Source organism: Bos grunniens, chromosome 21 (assembly GCF_055505025.1).
Source record: "Bos grunniens cultivar Pamir isolate PY7600 chromosome 21, Bosgru_T2T1.0, whole genome shotgun sequence".
Lineage (NCBI taxonomy): Eukaryota > Metazoa > Chordata > Mammalia > Artiodactyla > Bovidae > Bos > Bos grunniens.
In genome coordinates this window covers 23377075-23395662 of record NC_141185.1, presented here as the reverse complement: position 1 = coordinate 23395662, position 18588 = coordinate 23377075, and the positions used below count along the sequence as shown (strand labels likewise).

General features: G+C 39.7%; 1 protein-coding gene and 1 pseudogene across 17 annotated transcripts in view; both read right to left on the bottom strand.

The window, feature by feature from the left end:
• Positions 1–18588, bottom strand: part of SLC25A21 (solute carrier family 25 member 21) — a 528802-nt gene that overhangs the window by 295446 nt on the left and 214768 nt on the right. For 2 of the 16 annotated variants that reach the window (XR_015149715.1, XM_086363529.1), the window contains exon 1: positions 13563–14068. The exons of 10 other annotated variants lie outside the window; for them this stretch is intronic. Coding sequence is in view for 5 of the 6 variants with exons in the window: in XM_086363529.1 (XP_086219655.1) it covers positions 13563–13686 (124 nt within the window). In the remaining variant the exon portion in view is untranslated. Of the gene's footprint in view, positions 1–13562; positions 14069–18588 lie in introns of those variants that run through there. 4 more of the 16 variants (XM_086363519.1, XM_086363527.1, XM_086363514.1 and 1 more) reach the window with 4 other exon arrangements.
• On the bottom strand, positions 884–13549 carry LOC147349229 (histone-lysine N-methyltransferase SETMAR pseudogene; annotated as a pseudogene). Its single transcript, XR_015149716.1, has one exon. The product of XR_015149716.1 is annotated as a histone-lysine N-methyltransferase SETMAR pseudogene (transcript).

Sequence of the window (18588 nt, the reverse complement as noted above, 5' to 3'; positions counted from 1 at the left end):
AGCCTAAGTCCCTGCACCCTTGTCTTGGAGTATGGAAGGATATTTCAACCAGGCAGCCAGGAATATACATTCTATGCTTCCCACCCCACCCTTCAACAGCTCTCCAAGAGACCAAACACTAGGCTCTATATCCTAACACCAAGATTTCCTCCACTATGGTTGCTGAAATTACATTGTTGATACTCTCTGCCTTGACTCTACAAAGTAAAAAAGAGGCAATCTGAAGCCAACCACATCTATCCACAGTCTACAGATGCAGCCTTCTCTATTTGTCTCAGGGGAAAAGTTTTGGTAACCAAGTCACACACTATAAACTATGTCCTTCTTTAAAATTACACAAAAAGAGAAATAATTTGACTTTTCTCTTGTCATCACAAAACAAAGAAACAAAGCAAAGAAACCCCTAGTAGTTACCAAGACAAATAGTCTATTTTTGAGGAATCAATAATGGTGTTCCAAAACATGGTGTAAACAACATAGTAACTTAAAATAGTGATAACATTCAAAAATATATAACTTAGGAAATTTGGGGACTACTGATTAGTTACATTTTTCTACCACTTTTTCCACTGCACTGCTCTGAATCCTTGCAACTCTCTGCATCTCAAATGCCAAGCTCCTTACTAACCAAGGCACAGACCTTGTCAATCCCTCTAGTTATGAGACTGGATCAAATAAAAGAAATAGGACTTTCCTCTATCTACATACCTATCCATCAGACAGAGTTAATTATTTTTTCTAAATATTTGTGCAGGAAATAGATTTTTTTGCAAAGAATTGTTTTTCAAAAATATAAACAAACAATTAAAATGTATTGTTCAGTCGCTAAGTTGTGTCTGACTGTTCGCAATCCATGGACTGCAACAGTAAATGATTAGGTTGGTCCAAAAGTAATTCCAGTATCAAACCATGAATTTTAAGTTATTATAAATAGACTAAAACCATCTTTATTAATCAAAATAGGGATGATTAAAATCAACACATTTTTGCCAACAAGAAATAAGTTGATTTATTCCTATAGCATAAAAATCCATGCTTTAGGATTCAAGAACTCTTGAAAAGTTCATCCTTCTGGTGGTGGAAGCATTTTCCACATCCTGCTGGTTGTGGAAGGATTTTCCCTGCAAAAAGTTGTCGAGATGTTTGAAGAAGTGGTAGATGGTTGGCAAAAGATCATGTGAATATGACAGATGAGGCAAAACTTTGTAGCCCAATTGGTTCAACTTTTGCAGTGTTGGTTGTACAACATGCAGTCTGACATTGTCATGGGGAAGAAGTGGGCCCTTTCTGTTGACCAATGCTAGCTGCAGTCATTGCAGTTTTGGTGCATCCCATCAATTTGCTGAGCATACTTCTCAGAGATAATGGTTTTGCCAGGATTCAGAAAGCTGTAGTGGATCAGACACCACCAAACAGTGACCATGACCTTTTTTTGGTGCAAGTTTGGCTTTGGGAAGTGCTTTGGAGCTTCTTCTTGGTCCAACCACTGAGTTGGTCATCGCTGGTTGTCATATAAAATCTACTTTCTGTTTCATGATACAATCAGATCAAGAAATGGTTTGTTTTTGCTGTGCAGAATAAGAGAAGATGACAATTCAAAGTGATGAGTCTTTTGATTTGCAGTCAGCTCATGAGGCACCCACTTATCGAGCTTTTTCACCTTTCCAATTTGCTGCAAATGCTGAACAACCATAGAATGGTTGACGTTGAGTTCTTCGGCAACTTCTCGTGTAGTCGTAAGAGGATCAGCCAGGATGATGGCTCTCAAATTGGTCATTATCAGCTTCTGATGGCCAGCCACTCTGCTCCTCATCTTCGAGGCTTTCTTCTCCTTTGCAAAACTTCTTGAACCACTGCTGCACTGTATATTTGTTAGCAGTTCCTGGGCCAAATGTGTTGTTGATGTTGTGAGCTGTCTCTACTGCTTTACGACCCATTTTGAACTTGGATAAGAAAATTATTTGAATTTGCTTTTTGTCTAACAATATTTCCATAGCCCCCAAAAATATGATAAACAGCAAGTAGTAAGTCACTAGCAAAAAACATAAAACAAGAAATGCACATTAAAATATGATGTATAACATAACCACATTTATTAAGAATGTATTCCAATATTAAACAGCAAATTTCAAGATGCAAAAACTGCAATTACACTTACACCAACCTAATAGTAATATTCAAACAAGCCAATTGGTATTAAAATGATCTAGCTTAGATCTGACTATCCTTCTTGAAAAAGTCACTTATCCTCTCTGAGCCTGCTCCCTCAAACTCAAAATGAAAGGAAAAGTTTATTTGATCTCTAAAATATTCCCAAATGCCATTACTGAATAAAAAATGATTTCTTGAAAAAAATTTACTGTAAAAGCTATCTTTAGTACTCCATTCCTTTTATATTTTGCAGTGCTAAATTTTAGCCAACTCATGATTCTCTAAGAAAATAGGCTAGCTCTACTTAACTTTTAGCCATTGCAAAACTATCCAATTGAGCTGGTTTTTATTTAAATAGAAAGAAAAAGCAAAACAATGCTAACTGTATGTTTCTATTTTCTGTCTAGGCATAGAGACAAGGCCAATCTCTTGGGAGAAATGAGTATGAGATTTGTGCAAGCTAATTATGTGTGTGCTTGTATAAGAAATGGCTAATATATTTTTGTATATTATTGTACATACTCACATTGTTTTAAAATACTCTGCCTTGTGATTGCATAAGAATTGGCAATTTGGTATCAATGCAGACCAAGTAAAATGATTACATTCAGGACACATTAACTGCTCTTAACCCCTGTTCTGTCCAGTGTTCTGTACTGGACATGCCCAGGACTCAGAGAAGTAGGGCTATGGGGCCTGGCCTTTCTGTTTAGGCATTAACTATCTGCACAAACCAAGGCTGTGGATGTAAGACTCGTAACCATTTGGTTGTGCCTCCAGAGTTCTGCCACAGGTGCAGATCACAGTGAGGAAAACTCTTAGCTTTTCAGATAAGTGGTAGGTGTTTGGAAATCTCATCCAATTAAGTGGTTCTTTATCAGTGAAGCAGATAAATCTGGAGTGTTTATAATTATAGTGGAAACACAAACATATCCAGTTATTATAAGACTATATCTCACTGAAACAGACATTGGTCCATCCTACAGAATTTTCTGTCTCTGACATGGAACCAGGGTCAATTTTGTGGTAAAGTACGGTTGACAACCATGAGTTCACAAAATGACAAGGAAAGGAACACTGGACAAAGCTTATTCAATGATGACTCTGTCTCTTTTGAACTGCCCATGAGGACACTTTACACTCTTTGAAACTAATGGTCTTTTCAGATTCTCTTGCCATTAGAAATATAATATTTCTGGATTTACTAGCTTCTAACTATTGTCAGGATTTGGACAATAGGTAAACCTAAGCAAAAGCTAACCTCAAATATTGTCCACATGGTTCTTAAATGACCAGACTTCACAAACCAGTAAATTAAAAAAAAAATAAGGAATAACTGGGTTGCCAAGTTTTCACTTTGCCAAGCAAGAAAAATTTTTAGATTACCATCACCAACTCTTACCATTATTTCACAAAACAGAAAGGACATTTTAATACCACAAAAGTAGAAAGGGCAGAATCTTAAAAGTGACAGTTCCTTAAACTGATTGAAATTAATTATGAAGATGTATTCTTTACTTTTCTTATTTCACACAAACCAACAAAGACTCCATTATGGATTGGTATGCTTTTAGGAAAAAATTATTTGGGAATAACTGATTCATACTGTAAAGCCTTTCCTTATTTCTACTCTATCAGGGTATTTTCTTTCTCCATTTCCCTTAAGAATGTGCTCATATTAGTTCTATTATATTAAAAGAAGTAATCATACTATAGTAAATGGAATAGTTGTTATACTGTAATATATAGTTGTTCATTTCTGTGTGTTCCACTAGACAAGGTTAAGAATCATTTTATTCATCTTCTGACTTCAATGCCTAAGATAACACATTCTGGATGTCTTTTTATAAATGAACAAATGATTGAGTGAATGAAAAAGAGAATAAACCAGTAAAGGAATAAACAAATGAATGGATGAAAGTCAGGCACACCGAAGACACTTTCTCAATTCCATGGGTTAGCCTGTTTTTCCCTACTAGGGAAATAGATGGCTGAGAGATCCTGGTATTTCCTACATCACTAAGAGAGCAATCTTGATCTCCCATTGTGGATATATAGCACAGTTTCACTCAAATACACTGAATCAATTCAGAGCTTTGATTACAATCTTTGGGGTTTTCCAGAGATTTCACCAGTTAAGACTTTGTATTCTGGAACCCCACAGAATGATTCACTGGTTACACAGACCCTAAGCAGAGGAATCCTGCAAAAGCTTCATTTTGCTCATGCTTCAGATAGTCTTTTTTCAGGTACAATGAATGCAGGGTAAACTTGAACCAAAAAAAAAGAATCACAGTAGAATGAACAATTATCTTCTTCTTTTCAGTTCCTGGCAGTACAGCTATTGAAGCAGGAAACAATATACCAATTTTTTGCAGGGAGGGTGTCCATTATTTTATGTTCTGAAAATTCCTATATTTATATGTGTCCATGACTATTATTGGCTGTATATTGTCACCATGTTTATTTAACTTATATGCAGAGTACATCATGAGAAACGCTGGACTGGAAGAAACACAAGCTGGAATCAAGATTGCCGGGAGAAATACCAATAACCTCAGATATGCAGATGACACCACCCTTATGGCAGAAAGTGAAGAGGAACTTTAGTGGAGAGTGAAAAAGTTGGCTTAAAGCTCAACATTCAGAAAACGAAGATCATGGCATCCAGTCCCACCACTTCACGGAAAATGGATGGGGAAACAGTGGAAACAGTGTTAGACTTTATTTTTCTGGGCTCCAAAATCACTACAGATGGTGACTGCAGCCATGAAATTAAAAGACGCTTACTCCTTGGAAGGAAAGTTATGACCATCCTAGATAGCATATTCAGAAGCAGAGACATTACTTTGCCAACAAAGATTCGTCTAGTCAAGGCTATGGTTTTTTCTGTGGTCATGTATGGAGGTGAGAGTTGGACTGTGAAGAAGGCTGAGCGCCGAAGAATTGATGCTTTTGAACTGTGGTGTTGGAGAAGACTCTTGAGAGTCCCTTGGACTGCAAGGAGATGCAACCAGTCCATTCTGAAGGAGATCAGCCCTGGGATTTCTTTGGAAGGAATGGTGCTAAGGCTGAAACTCCAGTACTTTGGCCACCTCATGCGAAGAGTTGACTCATTGGAAAAGACCCTGATGCTGGGAGGGATTGGGGGCAGGAGGAGAAGGGGATGACAGAGGATGAGATGGCTGGATGGCATCACTGACTCGATGGACGTGAGTCTGAGTAAACTCCGGGAGTTGGTGATGGACAGGGAGGCCTGGTGTGCTGCGATTCATGGGGTCGCAAAGAGTCGGACACGACTGAGTGACTGATCTGATCTGATCTGATGACTATTATTATCTCTGTGGATAAATTTCTTGAAAGGTGGAATTATTTTCTCAATTTTATTACTATATATCACATACCACTGTTCCCTAAATAAATAGTGAAATTTTTATGTGGTGGTTTAATCACGAAGTCGTGTCTGACGCCTGCGACCCCAAGGACTATAGCCTGCCATGCTCCTCTGTCCATGGGATTCTCCAGGCAAGAATACTGGAGTGCATTGCCACTTCCTTCTCCAGGGGATCTTCTCAACCCAGGGTTCGAACCCACGTCTCCTACATTGCAGGCAGATTCTTTACTGATTGAGCTACAAGGGAAGACCCAGTAACAATAAATGACATCAGGATTAGAAGCAACTCATAAACCAACGAAGTCTAGATATCATAAAGTCTAGATATCATAAAGTCTAGATATCATAAAGTCTCACCAATTTCAAACAGACAATTTTGGGAAGTCTGTGCTTTTTCTGTGTTTTACACAATAAAGCGTAAAAACAAAACAAAAAACAGTGATGCCTTAACATCATAACAATAAATCCTAAAAAGACAAACCCCCAAAGCACGATACAAACAAATCCCATTTTTATCCAGTATACGGGACTGGGGTCTTGGAAAAAAAGACTACACCTTCTAGAGTTTGGGCTTAGTCTACAAGTTGTCATGTTTCAGGTATGAAGAATGGGATATTCAAGAAGACTTCGCTCAAATGGCTGGGTATTTACAGAACATTTAGATCTGGTTACTCATCTATCATCAAGCTGTGGCCACCCGGTCTTCACTGAACCCTTCAGCAGTATTGTGGAATTTGATTTTTATCATTTTGCTATTCTATCTCCACCTCTACTTATTTACTTTTGAAGTATCAATTGCCTGCATTGTGGTCCATGTCTAAACACTGCTTTTGGTTATCGGGGCTTGAATGTCAGAAAATATTTGGTTAATGATAACATGACATACTACATATAAGCTATTGCTAATCAGAAATGTGCTTGAACTTCAAGAGGTTTCTTAATCAACTCTTGAATTTAATATAAATACAGTGGGATACTTCTGGGCTACTTTGTGTAAATGGAAGGCTGGGCTAAATAACAAAGATTGCATTAATATTTCTATTTTGTAATCCATAAGGTTTGTAACATGAAAACAGCATAAACGGTGTGCAAAATCAAGTTGGAAATCTTAAAGTATATGTAAAGTTGGGGATATGGAATACCAAGGAAAAATCAAGACACAACAAAATAGGATATAAAAGTTTGTAAGTGATTAGCTCCAAACTGAAAAATATAAATCCATGCCTGCTAAAATTAATATTCAATAGATGGAAAACAAACAGAGGTGAAAACTTTTGAATAATTGTCTTTATTTGTTTTGCAAGCAAACGGCTAGAAGTGTCCTTTACTGCCAGAGTAGAGAACACTTCACTATTGGCACCAAGTTTTTTGGCATAAAATTTTTCTCAGCATAAGACCACATATTTCAAATATTGTGATTTGTATTAACTGGGAAAAGGGTATACATATCATTTTTGAAATTGACACAATAAGAAAGAAACATTCAAAAATGTTTATTTACTGTTTATGTATTTTAGCCACTCTCCTGGTTAAGAAATAAAACCTATTAGATATTTAACTGTATCCTACAGCCAGGCACTGTGAAGAGAGAAAATAAATTATGACTTGCCTGATTTTCCAACTGTCTACTGGACATCTTCACATGAGATAACCTGTGTGTCAAATAACATTTCAACTTCATTCAGCATCCACAGTTTGTTAGAAATTGGGAATTCAAAGATACATATACTATGATTCTGTAGATCCAGATTATCATACTGGTGTCCAGAAATGAACTTGGCAGTTTACTGCTTCTAGGCCTGCCTCTGCAGTGGCCACAGGACTGGCAAAGGTCAGTTTTCATTCCAATCCCAAAGAAAGGCAATGCCAAAGAATGCTCAAACTACCGCACAATTGCATTCATCTCACACGCTAGTAAAGTAATGCTCAAAATTCTCCAAGCCAGGCTTCAGCAATATGTGAACCCTGAACTTCCTGATGTTCAAGCTGGTTTTAGAAAAGGCAGAGGAACCAGAGATCAAATTGCCAACATCCGCTGGATCATCGAAAAAGCAAGAGAGTTCCAGAAAAACATCTATTTCTGCTTTTTTGACTATGCCAAAGCCTTTGACTGTGTGGATCACAATAAACTGTGGACAATTCTTCAAGAGATGGGAATACCAGACCACCTGACCTGCCTCTTGAGAAACCTGTATGCAGGTCAGGAAGCAACAGTTAGAACTGGACATGGAACAACAGACTGGTTCCAAACAGGAAAAGGAGTACATGAAGGCTGTATGTTGTCATCCTGCTTATTTAATTTCTATGCAGAGTACATCATGAGAAACGCTGGGCTGGAAGAAGCACAATCTGGAATCAAGATTGCCGGGAGAAATATCAATAACCTCAGATATGCAGATGACATCACCCTTATGGCAGAAAGAGCTGCTGCTGCTGCTAAGTCACTTCAGTCATGTCCGACTCTGTGTGACCCCATAGACGGCAGCCCACCAGGCTCCCCTGTCCCTGGGATTCTCCAGGCAAGAACACTGGAGTGGGTTGCCATGTCCTTCTCCAATGCATGAAAGTGAAAAGTGAAAGTGAAGTCGCTTAGTCGTGTCCGACTCTTAGCGACCCCATGGACTGAAGCCTACCAGGCTCCTCCACCCATGGGATTTTCCAGGCAAGAGTACTGGAGTGGGGTGCCATCGCCTTCTCTGGGCAGAAAGTGAAGAGGAACTAAAAAGCCTCTTGATGAAAGTGAAAGTGGAGAGTGAAAAAGTTGGCTTAAAGTTCAACATTCAGAAAACGAAGATCACGGCATCTGGTCCCATTACTTCATGGGAAATAGATGGGGAAACAGTGGAAACAGTGTCAGACTTTATTTTTTTGGGTTCCAAAATTACTGCAGATGGTGATTGCAGCCATGAAATTAAAAGATGCTTACTCCTTGGAAAGAAAGTTATGACCAACCTAGATAGCATATTGAAAAGCAGAGACATTACTTTGCCAACAAAGGTCCATCTAGTCGAGGCTATGGTTTTTCCAGTGGTCATGTATGAATGTGAGAGTTGGACTGTGAAGAAAGCTGAGCATTGCAGAATTGATGCTTTTGAACTGTGGTGTTGGAGAAGACTCTTGAGAGTCCCTTGGACTGCAAGGAGATCCAACTAGTCCATTCTGAAGATCAGCCCTGGGATTTCTTTGGAAGGAATGATGCTAAAGCTGAAACTCCAGTACTTTGGCCACCTCATGTGAAGAGTTGACTCATTGGAAAAGACTGATGCTGGGAGGGATTGGGGGCAGGAGGAGAAGGGAACAACAGAGGATGAGATGGCTAGATGGTATCACCGACTCGATTGACGTGAGTGTGAGTGAACTCTGGGAGTTGGTGATGGACAGGGAGGCCTGGCGTGCTGCAATTCATGGGGTCCCAAAGAGTCGGACATGACTGAGCGACTGAACTGAACTGAAACCTGCCCCCATTTTTACTGACTTTCCTAGTCCTCAGCTGAAATCTGAAAGTTGATCTTGATGCATCAGTCCCCTAAACATGTCTCTGACCCTCTGATGTGACCTCTGCCTCATATTTCCACTCCACTGTCCACCTCTTCCTCTCCATGTTCATTCACAGGAATTCTTTCCCACTCATCCAACTAGCCTCCTCACCTTCTTCTCTTTATCCTCCACCCCATTCTGGAGGCTCAGCAATAAAGAATCTGCCTGCCAATGTAGGAGATGCAGGAGACACAGGTTCGATCCCTGGGTTAGGAAGATACCCTGGGGAAAGAAATGGCAACCCAATCCAGTATTCTTGCCTGGGAAATCCCATGGACAAAGGAGCCTGGTGGGCTACAGTCCATGGTGTTGCAAAGAGTAGGTCATGACTTAGTGACTAAAAAATAGCCACCACCATTCTGGAGAGTGCTTTTCTAAGCACAGTGCTAATCAAGTTTGTTTCTGCTAAAGACTTTGAATTCCTCCCACTGACTAAGGAAGAAGGCCTGAACCCTTTAGTTGGCCTCTCAAGGTCTTTGGTGATCTGGTCCCATCTTCTGTTCCCATCATTCTTCGGTTTCTTCACTTTTCCCTCCCTTCCTTTCCTCTGCACCTTTCGTCATTTTCCTTGTGTCTGTTGTGGCTTTCCTGTTCTCTGGAGGTGCAAATTCTAGGCAACCTTTAAAGCCCACCTCAAATACTGCCATTTCTAGGAAGTTTTTCCAGAGCCCTCCAGAAAGAACTAATGGTCATTCCTGCATCTTCACCTCCCAGTGCTGCCAGCAACAATCTAAGGACGTGTATCATGTTCTACCTTATATTTGGAGCATTTTCACACCTGTCTTATTTACTCTACTGCTTTTTAAACCACTGGAAGTCCCTTGTCTGATGCATTTTTCCTCCTCCTAAAAACCTGGCACAGGATAGGCTTCAGAAATATTTACTGAATAAAGTGAATAAATGAAAGAATGAATAAATGAGCAAACAAACTAAAAGTGACTAAAGATGGTCATGGCAAAATTAACTTGAAAGGTGCAACCATCAAGAAAAAAGAATGTACTGCATTGCTCAAGAGGTTATAATAACTAGTATAATGGCTGACATCATGAAAGAAATAATTTATGCTAAGTACTTGGAAAATTTTCCCAAAGGGATTACTTTTGTATAGTGATAATTTCCTACTTGGTGGTGAAAGGAAATTATCACTTGGACTGATACTAAAAGTTTTTCCTATTTTTTATTCTAATTCTGTTTTCATCCATATGGGAAAGGGCACCATGGGGACAAGTCTATGCTGTCATTCAAATGGCCTGGTTGACTTGTTGGTCTCTTGATTTTATCTACAGGCACTCTCGGTAGCAACGCACTATTAATCATGGGAATTTTAACTGTGGACACATTAGAGATGACAAACAGATTAAAGATGTATGATAAATGTGTTAAAAATCTTCTCTGCCTAATTTTTCATATTTACTCATCAAAAATTTCACCTTTGGTAATGAATACTTAGGCTTAAGATTTTTTTTTAAAGAGAGTAATCCATCTTGTGGAATGATATCTGTGAAACAACTTAAGAACTATTGCCTGTGAGGGGGTGGGACATAGAAAATAGTTTCCACAAAAAAGGGGGGGGGGAACTGTTCAAATCCCAGCCTGGTCCTACCCTTTGGTGCTGGTCAATAAACTTGGTACCAGATATAAACAAAACATTCCATTCAACATTATGTCAACCTTCAGCAAAAAGATCATCCATCACTGTACATCAATGTTCTGAGCACCTGTAAAATCCGATGTGCATTCTTTCAGGCCATTTTTTTTCAACTGTGTGTCTGTCAGAGATACCCCCCACCATATACCTATTATTTATGTTGGGAGTAGCTTTCTAAATGTCACCCAAATGAATTAGTATCACGCTGAGCCTCGGAGTTAAGAGAGTCGCCATGTGCATTTATGTGTTTTCTCTCCCCGAATACTGACACATTTATATCCCTGCCCCGTCTGCTCTGGCTTTGGCAGGGATGCATAGTACAAGCAGTTTATTTTACTATGACATGGTGACAAAATAGAACTTTATTTATGTGAAGCTGGTTAAAAATGCCCTGGCCAAAAAAATATGACACCAGTTAAGGAAATCTAATAAAACCTCTTGTAGAAATGGTGTAAAGGATAGAGTTTTATTTGGAACTTAATGAGGTTAGCAATGCATACTGTACCTTACTTTGTCTACCAAATAACATTAGGCTAATGTTGCCAAATTTTTTTTTAAGCAGCCCAATCTCTAATTTAGTCAGCCACTTTTAGTTCCCTAGCATCGCCTCATTCATTCATTCTTTCAACAAAGAAAATATTTATCAGATGCCTATTTTATGTAGCTGGAGAGGAATTATGTTAGTTTTTAAATATATGGAAACTCAAACCATTTTTATCAATATTTACATGTTCTCTAAGGGTCTCAGCTGAAGTAAGTCACTAATCATAGGGATATCTGCTGAAGCTGAAAGCAAAAAAGCCCTGAAACTTATAAAATTTTTGTGCTAAATGCCCATCATCTAACAACTATTTTTCGAGTGGCCAAAAATAAACACCTTTATTTATAGATCATGTTACATGGTTTGGTCATGGACACAGCAACCCGTACAAATAATGCAAAAAAATTATTAGGTACCCCTAAGTTCATGACTGTGTATGCAAACAAATAGAAATGAAATAAAAGTTTTTCATCCAAATTTTTGTTGTTTTTGAAAGGCACTACACTGAAAGGCTGGGTGAAGAGTCAAATGATGCTATCAACTGTTTAAAGCATTTCTGGCTCTTGTCTTGGATTTGGCCATCAGACACCCTTTTCAGTCACTAGAGAAAGTCCATCTTATTAGTTTAGAAACAGGGACACTCTTCTATGGTCATCTTCCCCCTCCCTCTTTTCTCCTCTTATTTCTTGCTTCCTCCTCATTCCCAGGCCTGCTGCTGATGCTGGCAGAGATCCAGAAACTCAAAGAAGGGCAGCAACCTGCAGAGGCCCTTGGAATAAGAGGGGCCTTCTTCAGTGTTCACTGGGATGCCTAAGGGAAGTGTTCAAAACTGATGCAGGGGTGAACCAGGCTGACTGTGGCTGGATCCTGAGTTCCCATCCTAGTTCAGTCACTCCTATGCTACTACTATTCCATATAAGGGAACACCTCAATGGATTTTGATTTCCTCACAAGATAAGGTGGTTGGGTATGGCAGTGGGGGTACCACAGGTAATCTTTACAGATCCTTCCAGCTTCACAGTTCTATGCCCCACTCCCAGACAACCACCAACAGTCAGAAAGCCTCCTGTATCAGCCCCAACTAAAATGACATAAAACTTCCAAATCTTATAAACCAATCACATTGCCTGAACAAAATTTAACTTTGATTGGCATTTCAAACACAGCTGCCGGTATAAATACCCACTGAAACAGCATATTTCTGTTGAGAAAAATGTGCCTGCTAATTGATTTCTCTTTCAACTTTAATGCATTAAGTTCACTCTAACACTTAGCATTAGAGACTTCTGACTAGGTCAGGAAAAATGGATTTAATATACAGAACTTGTTCTTTAAGGATATTCATTTCTATTCAATTTTGTTTATGTCTCATTGTTTGTGTGTGTGTGTATATATATAATTTTTTTTCTGGGTGACTCTAGGTAAGAGTCTACTCTTTCCATTGGAAGTGATAAAATACAGTATTGACTAACTTGAACATACATAATAGCATAGGTCATGACTGGGTTACATGCTATCAGAGAATAAATGAAGTAGGTCTTCAGAAATTACTCTTTAAGGCTCATTTCAGCCAGCCATTAGGCTACTGTCATACACATATATAACTCCTGAGGATAATGCAACTAGGCCATTTCCAGGTGTATGTGCTCAGAACAGCCAAACTGCCGAAACTCCTCCACTGCCCCACTCTGCCTAATTGCCTGTGTGCCACAAGTGAGTAACCATGCCCACCTTCCTCAGCTCTCCTGCCTAAGACAGAAAACATTCAGAAGCACAGACAACTCCAGCTCAGGCAACATTCAGTTTTACATTCTGTCTTATGTAATCAGCACACACATTTATTTCACATAATGAAATTTAAAATAAGTCTGAACAAAGTTTCATAATTAGGAAACCATTCAAGAAATTTTCCTCTTAGAAATCTCCAAGATTAAACTCCTTTGAAGTCTTCCTGCAGGTATGTTTCATTATGATCCTTTATGCAATGAACACACAGCACTAGTTCAGAGACAATCTTTCCGTCATTGGAGATATTAAGAGTCATTAAGTGTGCTGTGTGGAAACTAGCCTTGTTACTAGGTGTTGAGGCCTTACCCAGATATGGGAGACTGACAATCTCCACCCACATAACACTGTCAGACTCACACACGCATGTGCATAGGCACGTACGCACGCGTGCGTGTACAAAGGAGCCAGAGGGAGGACACAGAGTGCAGCCACTTGGTTTTCAAGAGTTTACACAGGGCTGCCACACAAGCGAGTCAGAATGGAGCGGAAAGGGCCAAACCCACCTGAAGGACACCGCCAAAGACAAGACCACACTCCAAACCTGGCTTCTGCAACCAGCTTCTTGGTAGATTTGATAACACGCTGCTTCAGGCTTCTTTGTTTAAACTTTCTTGCTAGACAGTGCATATTGACCCCACAAATTCTTAGGTTACCAATAAATAAATGAATCTGCTATACACAAACATGGAGTGGGGTAAACACTGTCACGTACTTCTTGTGGTTGCTTTGAATATAAGTTGAAAATGTCTTACGAGGGTATTCAGAGTATGTGGCATGAGCTTAAGGCTTAGTTTTGCTATTAGTCAGTGTTGCTGCTGCAACAGATGTGCCCCACGCTGCCGGGACACACAGCATGGGGCAGCGGACTTGTAGGAGCAAGCAGTGCAGGAGCTTGTACTCCTCCCTTCCTCTCCTCCACCAAGAATCCTATAATGATGGGGAGGGAGGAGGGAGGAGGGTTCAGGATGGGGAACACATGTATACCTGTGGCGGATTCATTTCGATATTTGGCAAAACCAATACAATATTGTAAAGTTTAAAAATAAAATAAAATTTTAAAAAAATCTTAAAAAAAAAAAAAAAAAAGAATCCTATGATGAAGTGAGGGCAAGTGGAATCAACTGATTTAATTGCTAGATCCCAAGCCCTTTGTATCTGATCCTACTCACTGAAACCAGGACATTCTTCTCTTTACTGTCTCTAAAAACAAACCCCAAGAAATGTCTCTAAGTGTTCTAATTCCCTGTAATTCCCCACTGACTGCAGGTGGGGGAGGTGGTGTTTCACCTGCTTTTACAACCTGAGAAAAAGGTATTTGAACACGAGCATGGCCAGTTTTGCCTATGTTTCTAAGGGCCTTTAGAAAGGAAAGCTCTCCACAAAGCCAAAGAGATGGAGAAGAAAGGGCACAGGCCACCAGCTGACCTGAAATACATATAGAAAACAATGAAAGGAAAGAAGGGCAACCCAATTTTTGGCTCATTTCCACCTTCACCTCTTTGTTTGAATTTCCTAAATCTGGATTGCACAATTTAGATCCCAATTCCTCAGTCTGATCCTAATAAACAGATCAACTCATGATGGATGTTGCAGTACCTATTTAGCAATAATTTAATCAGTGGCCAAGAAGCAGTCTTAACATCTATCTTTTCTTTTCTATCTTAACATCTATCTTAAAAGAGAAGGCAGCACATTGGAAAGATCATTGAACTCAGAGCCAAAAGAAATGGATTTGAGTCCTCCTTGGCCACGAGCTGATCATAAAATATCCAGCAGGTCACGTAAGCTCTCTAGCTGTCAGGTTCTCCACCTCTCCAATTTGGGCAAGAATTCACTTCCTGCTTCTCTGCAGACTGTTCAGAGCATTAATGAGATGAGATGGGTATGAAACCCACAAAAGCCTAATGTGGAGAGATTCATGGGTAGTCTTTTTTTTTTTTTCTTAATTTAAATGGGAAAATGGGAATCTAATCATTTAATCCAAAATACACAAAGCTGTTTACACAACCAAGATCTATTTTCACTGGCCAATTAATGCCATCCCTATTTCTAGTCTTGTGAATCTTATTCCTATCTAATTCCACCTTTTTCGTTTTAGTAGTTTGACCACTTATCCACACATAGACATGTGACTGAGAAAACCATATGGAGGACTTCGCTAGTGGTCCAATGGCAAAGATTCTGAGCTCCGGATGCAGGGGGCCAGGATTCAATCCTGGTTGGGGAACTAGATCCCATGAACTGCAACTAAAAAAGATCCTGCATGCTTCAACAAAGATCAAAGATCCCATGTGCAGCAACTAAGACACAGCACAGCTACATAGATATTTTTTTAAAAAAATAGGCAAAGGAAAAATAAAACAAAGTTATGTGGAATTTCTAGGATAAAAATGGTGAATAAACCAGGATTGAGAAAATCTGTTTTCATAAAACAGAACTAGATTTTCATGTTCAGGGCTTCATGTGATAAAGAGTAGAGAGAGAAGAGGATAGAGATAATATTAGATAAACTACTATGTTTTTTAAAGCATAAAATATCAATATTTCTTTTATTGAGAATGAAAAGAAGAAGTGAAAGTTAGTTGCACAGTCATGTCTGACTCTGCAATCCCATGGACTGTAGCCTGCCCAGCTCCATGGAATTCTCCAGGCAAGAGTGAGAATGCCTTTCTCATATAAATTTCCTATCTTACAATGCAGATTCTGTAATGTCATGCTCTCACCGTCTCTTTCCTTTTGTCCTTTTTCCTCCTTGCCCCAACCTGCCACCTCAGTCCTTTCCTTCCCTCGCTCTCTGACCCACTCTCCCTGAATATGGCCTCACCATTATTTGGTTTCTTGGCTGGCCTGTACCTTTCCAACAAATCTCTCATGAGTGAGAAATGTAGAGCGATGGGCTGCAGTTCTATGCACAGCCCTGCTCAGCAGCACCAAACACAGTCACAGCCAAAACAAGCAAGAAAGTCCGTGGGAACACCTATCTAAACAGCAGCAGTGATTCCACTCTCCAAGCCACCCCAAGCATGGAGCCACTCTCATTATATGTAACTCTTGCTTTTTGCCAATAATCAGAAAAAGGAAGGTTCAGACAATGTAGAACATGATAGCCTAATTGCTCAAATGGAATTCTGACAGCAACAGTGCTGCTGTCCTCCAGTACTAATCACAATCTGTTAAGGCGAGCAAATTTTAGACAATGGTTCTCAAACTTTCAGGTGCAGAACTATCCAAGTGAGCTTGAAAAAATCCACCCCCAGGAAGTCTGATGCTGAAGGTTTGAGATAAGACCTGGAAATTACAGCTTTAGCATGCCTTTCCTAGTTGTTCTGATAAAGAACATCCAATGGCCACACTTTGAAAAACACTGTTCTAAGGCTTTGCTGAGAAAGTGGCCACTATTATATGAGACCTGGAAATTTTTTAAGAGGGTCACTTTGTCTCCAGGCCTGGTGCTGATCCCTTACTGTCCCTAGTCTCAGTCTTGACCCACAAGCTCAGGGTCATTCCTCTTCCTGCCATCCCCACTCCAATGCTGATGAGGAACAGAGAGGCAGGTGGGCTCTCCAGTGGACTCCCAAGCTATAGCTGTGTAGGGGAAGAGCAAAGGAAATACAGGTACTTCCAAGTGATGGAAAAGAGTTTTACAAATGCCTTAGCACACAAATGCTGCATAAGAAGTGAAGAGGTGCATCCTCTCCCTGGAGCTGGGCAGGTAAGAGGTATTCCCTGAATCCCTATTCTAAATGCTGACACAACTGTGAGAGCTCCCTCCAGGACAGGCAAGTTCCCTCCTTCCTGTATGTCTTAAAACATAATTTCCCATACAAACAATGAAAGAGGAGAATTAGAGACCCCGGTCAGCCTATAAACGATGCCACATCTTGGAAGTATTTCAACTCCAGTTCCACAGTCTGGATGTGAGATCTCCTCATCTTTGTCTGGACAATTGCAGCCACTTTCAAGGTGGCTCACTGCCTCCCCTGTCTCTACCACTTGTCCTTTCTCTATTTTTCTATCAAAGTTATTGGTCTCACATAAAAATTGTTACTAGTGTTAATATTTTGCTTCTGGCTATTAGGCTCCATGCTATTCCTTGGTGTAATGTTTTTAAAACACAATCAAATAGCATCAAATTTAAATAAGTAACATAAATATACAGAAAATAACCACAAAAGGTAGCGATAGCATATGTTTTATGCAGAAATGAATCAAGAAATTATTCAAAAGTTGAATTAAAGATCATAGAATACCATGTAACTATCCAACCTTTTTAAATTTAAATTTATTTAAATTGAAGGAAGTGATGGAATTCCAGTTGACCTATTTCAAATCCTAAAAGATGATGCTGTGAAAGTGCTGCACTCAATATGCCAGCAAATTTGGAAAACTCAGCAGTGGCCACAGGACTGGAAAAGGTCAGTTTTCATTCCAATCTCAAAGAAAGGCAATTCCAAAGAATGCTCAAACTACCGCACAATTGCACTCATTTCACATGCTAGTAAAGTAATGCTCAAAATTCTCCAAGCCAGGCTTCAACAATACGTGAACCATGAACTTCCAGATGGTCAAATTGGTTTTAGAAAAGGCAGAGGAACCAGAGATCAAATTGCCAACATTCGCTGGATCATGGAAAAAGCAAGAGAGCTCCAGAAAAACATCTATTTCTGCTTTTTTGACTATGCCAAAGCCTTTGACTGTGTGGATCACAATAAACTGTGGAAAATTCTGAAAGAGATGGGAATACCAGACCACCTTACCTGCCTCTTGAGAAACCTGTATGTAGGTCAGGAAGCAACAGTTAGAACCGGACATAGAACAACATACTGGTTCCAAATAGGAACAGAAGTATGTCAAGGCTGTCTATTGTCACCCTGCTTATTTAACTTCTATGCAGAGTACATCATGAGAAACGCTAGACTGGAAGAAACACAATCTGGAATCAAGATTGCCGGGAGAAATATCAATAATCTCAGATATGCAGATGACACCACCCTTATGGCAGAAAGTGAAGAGGAACTAAACAGCCTCTTGATGAAAGTGAAAGAGGAGAGTGAAAAAGTTGGCTTAAAGCTCAACATTCAGAAAACGAAGATCATGGCATCTGGTCCCATCACTTCATGGCAAATAGATGGGGAAACAGTGGAAACAGTGTCAGACTTTATCTTTCTGGGCTCCAAAATCACTGCAGATGGTGACTGCAGCCATGAAATTAAAAGATGCTTACTCCTTGGAAGGAAAGTTATGACCAACCTAGATAGCATATTCAAAAGCAGAGACATTACTTTCCAACAAAGGTCCATCTAGTCAAGGCTGTGTTTTTTCCAGTAGTCATGTATGGATGTGAGAGTTGGACTGTGAAGAAAGCTGAGCATTGCAGAATTGATGCTTTTGAACTGTGGTGTTGGAGAAGACTCTTGAGAGTCCTTTGGACTGCAAGGAGATCCAACCAGTCCATCCTAAAGGAAATCAACCCTGAATATTTATTGGAAGGACTGGTGCTGAAGCTGAAGCTCCAATACTTTGGCCACC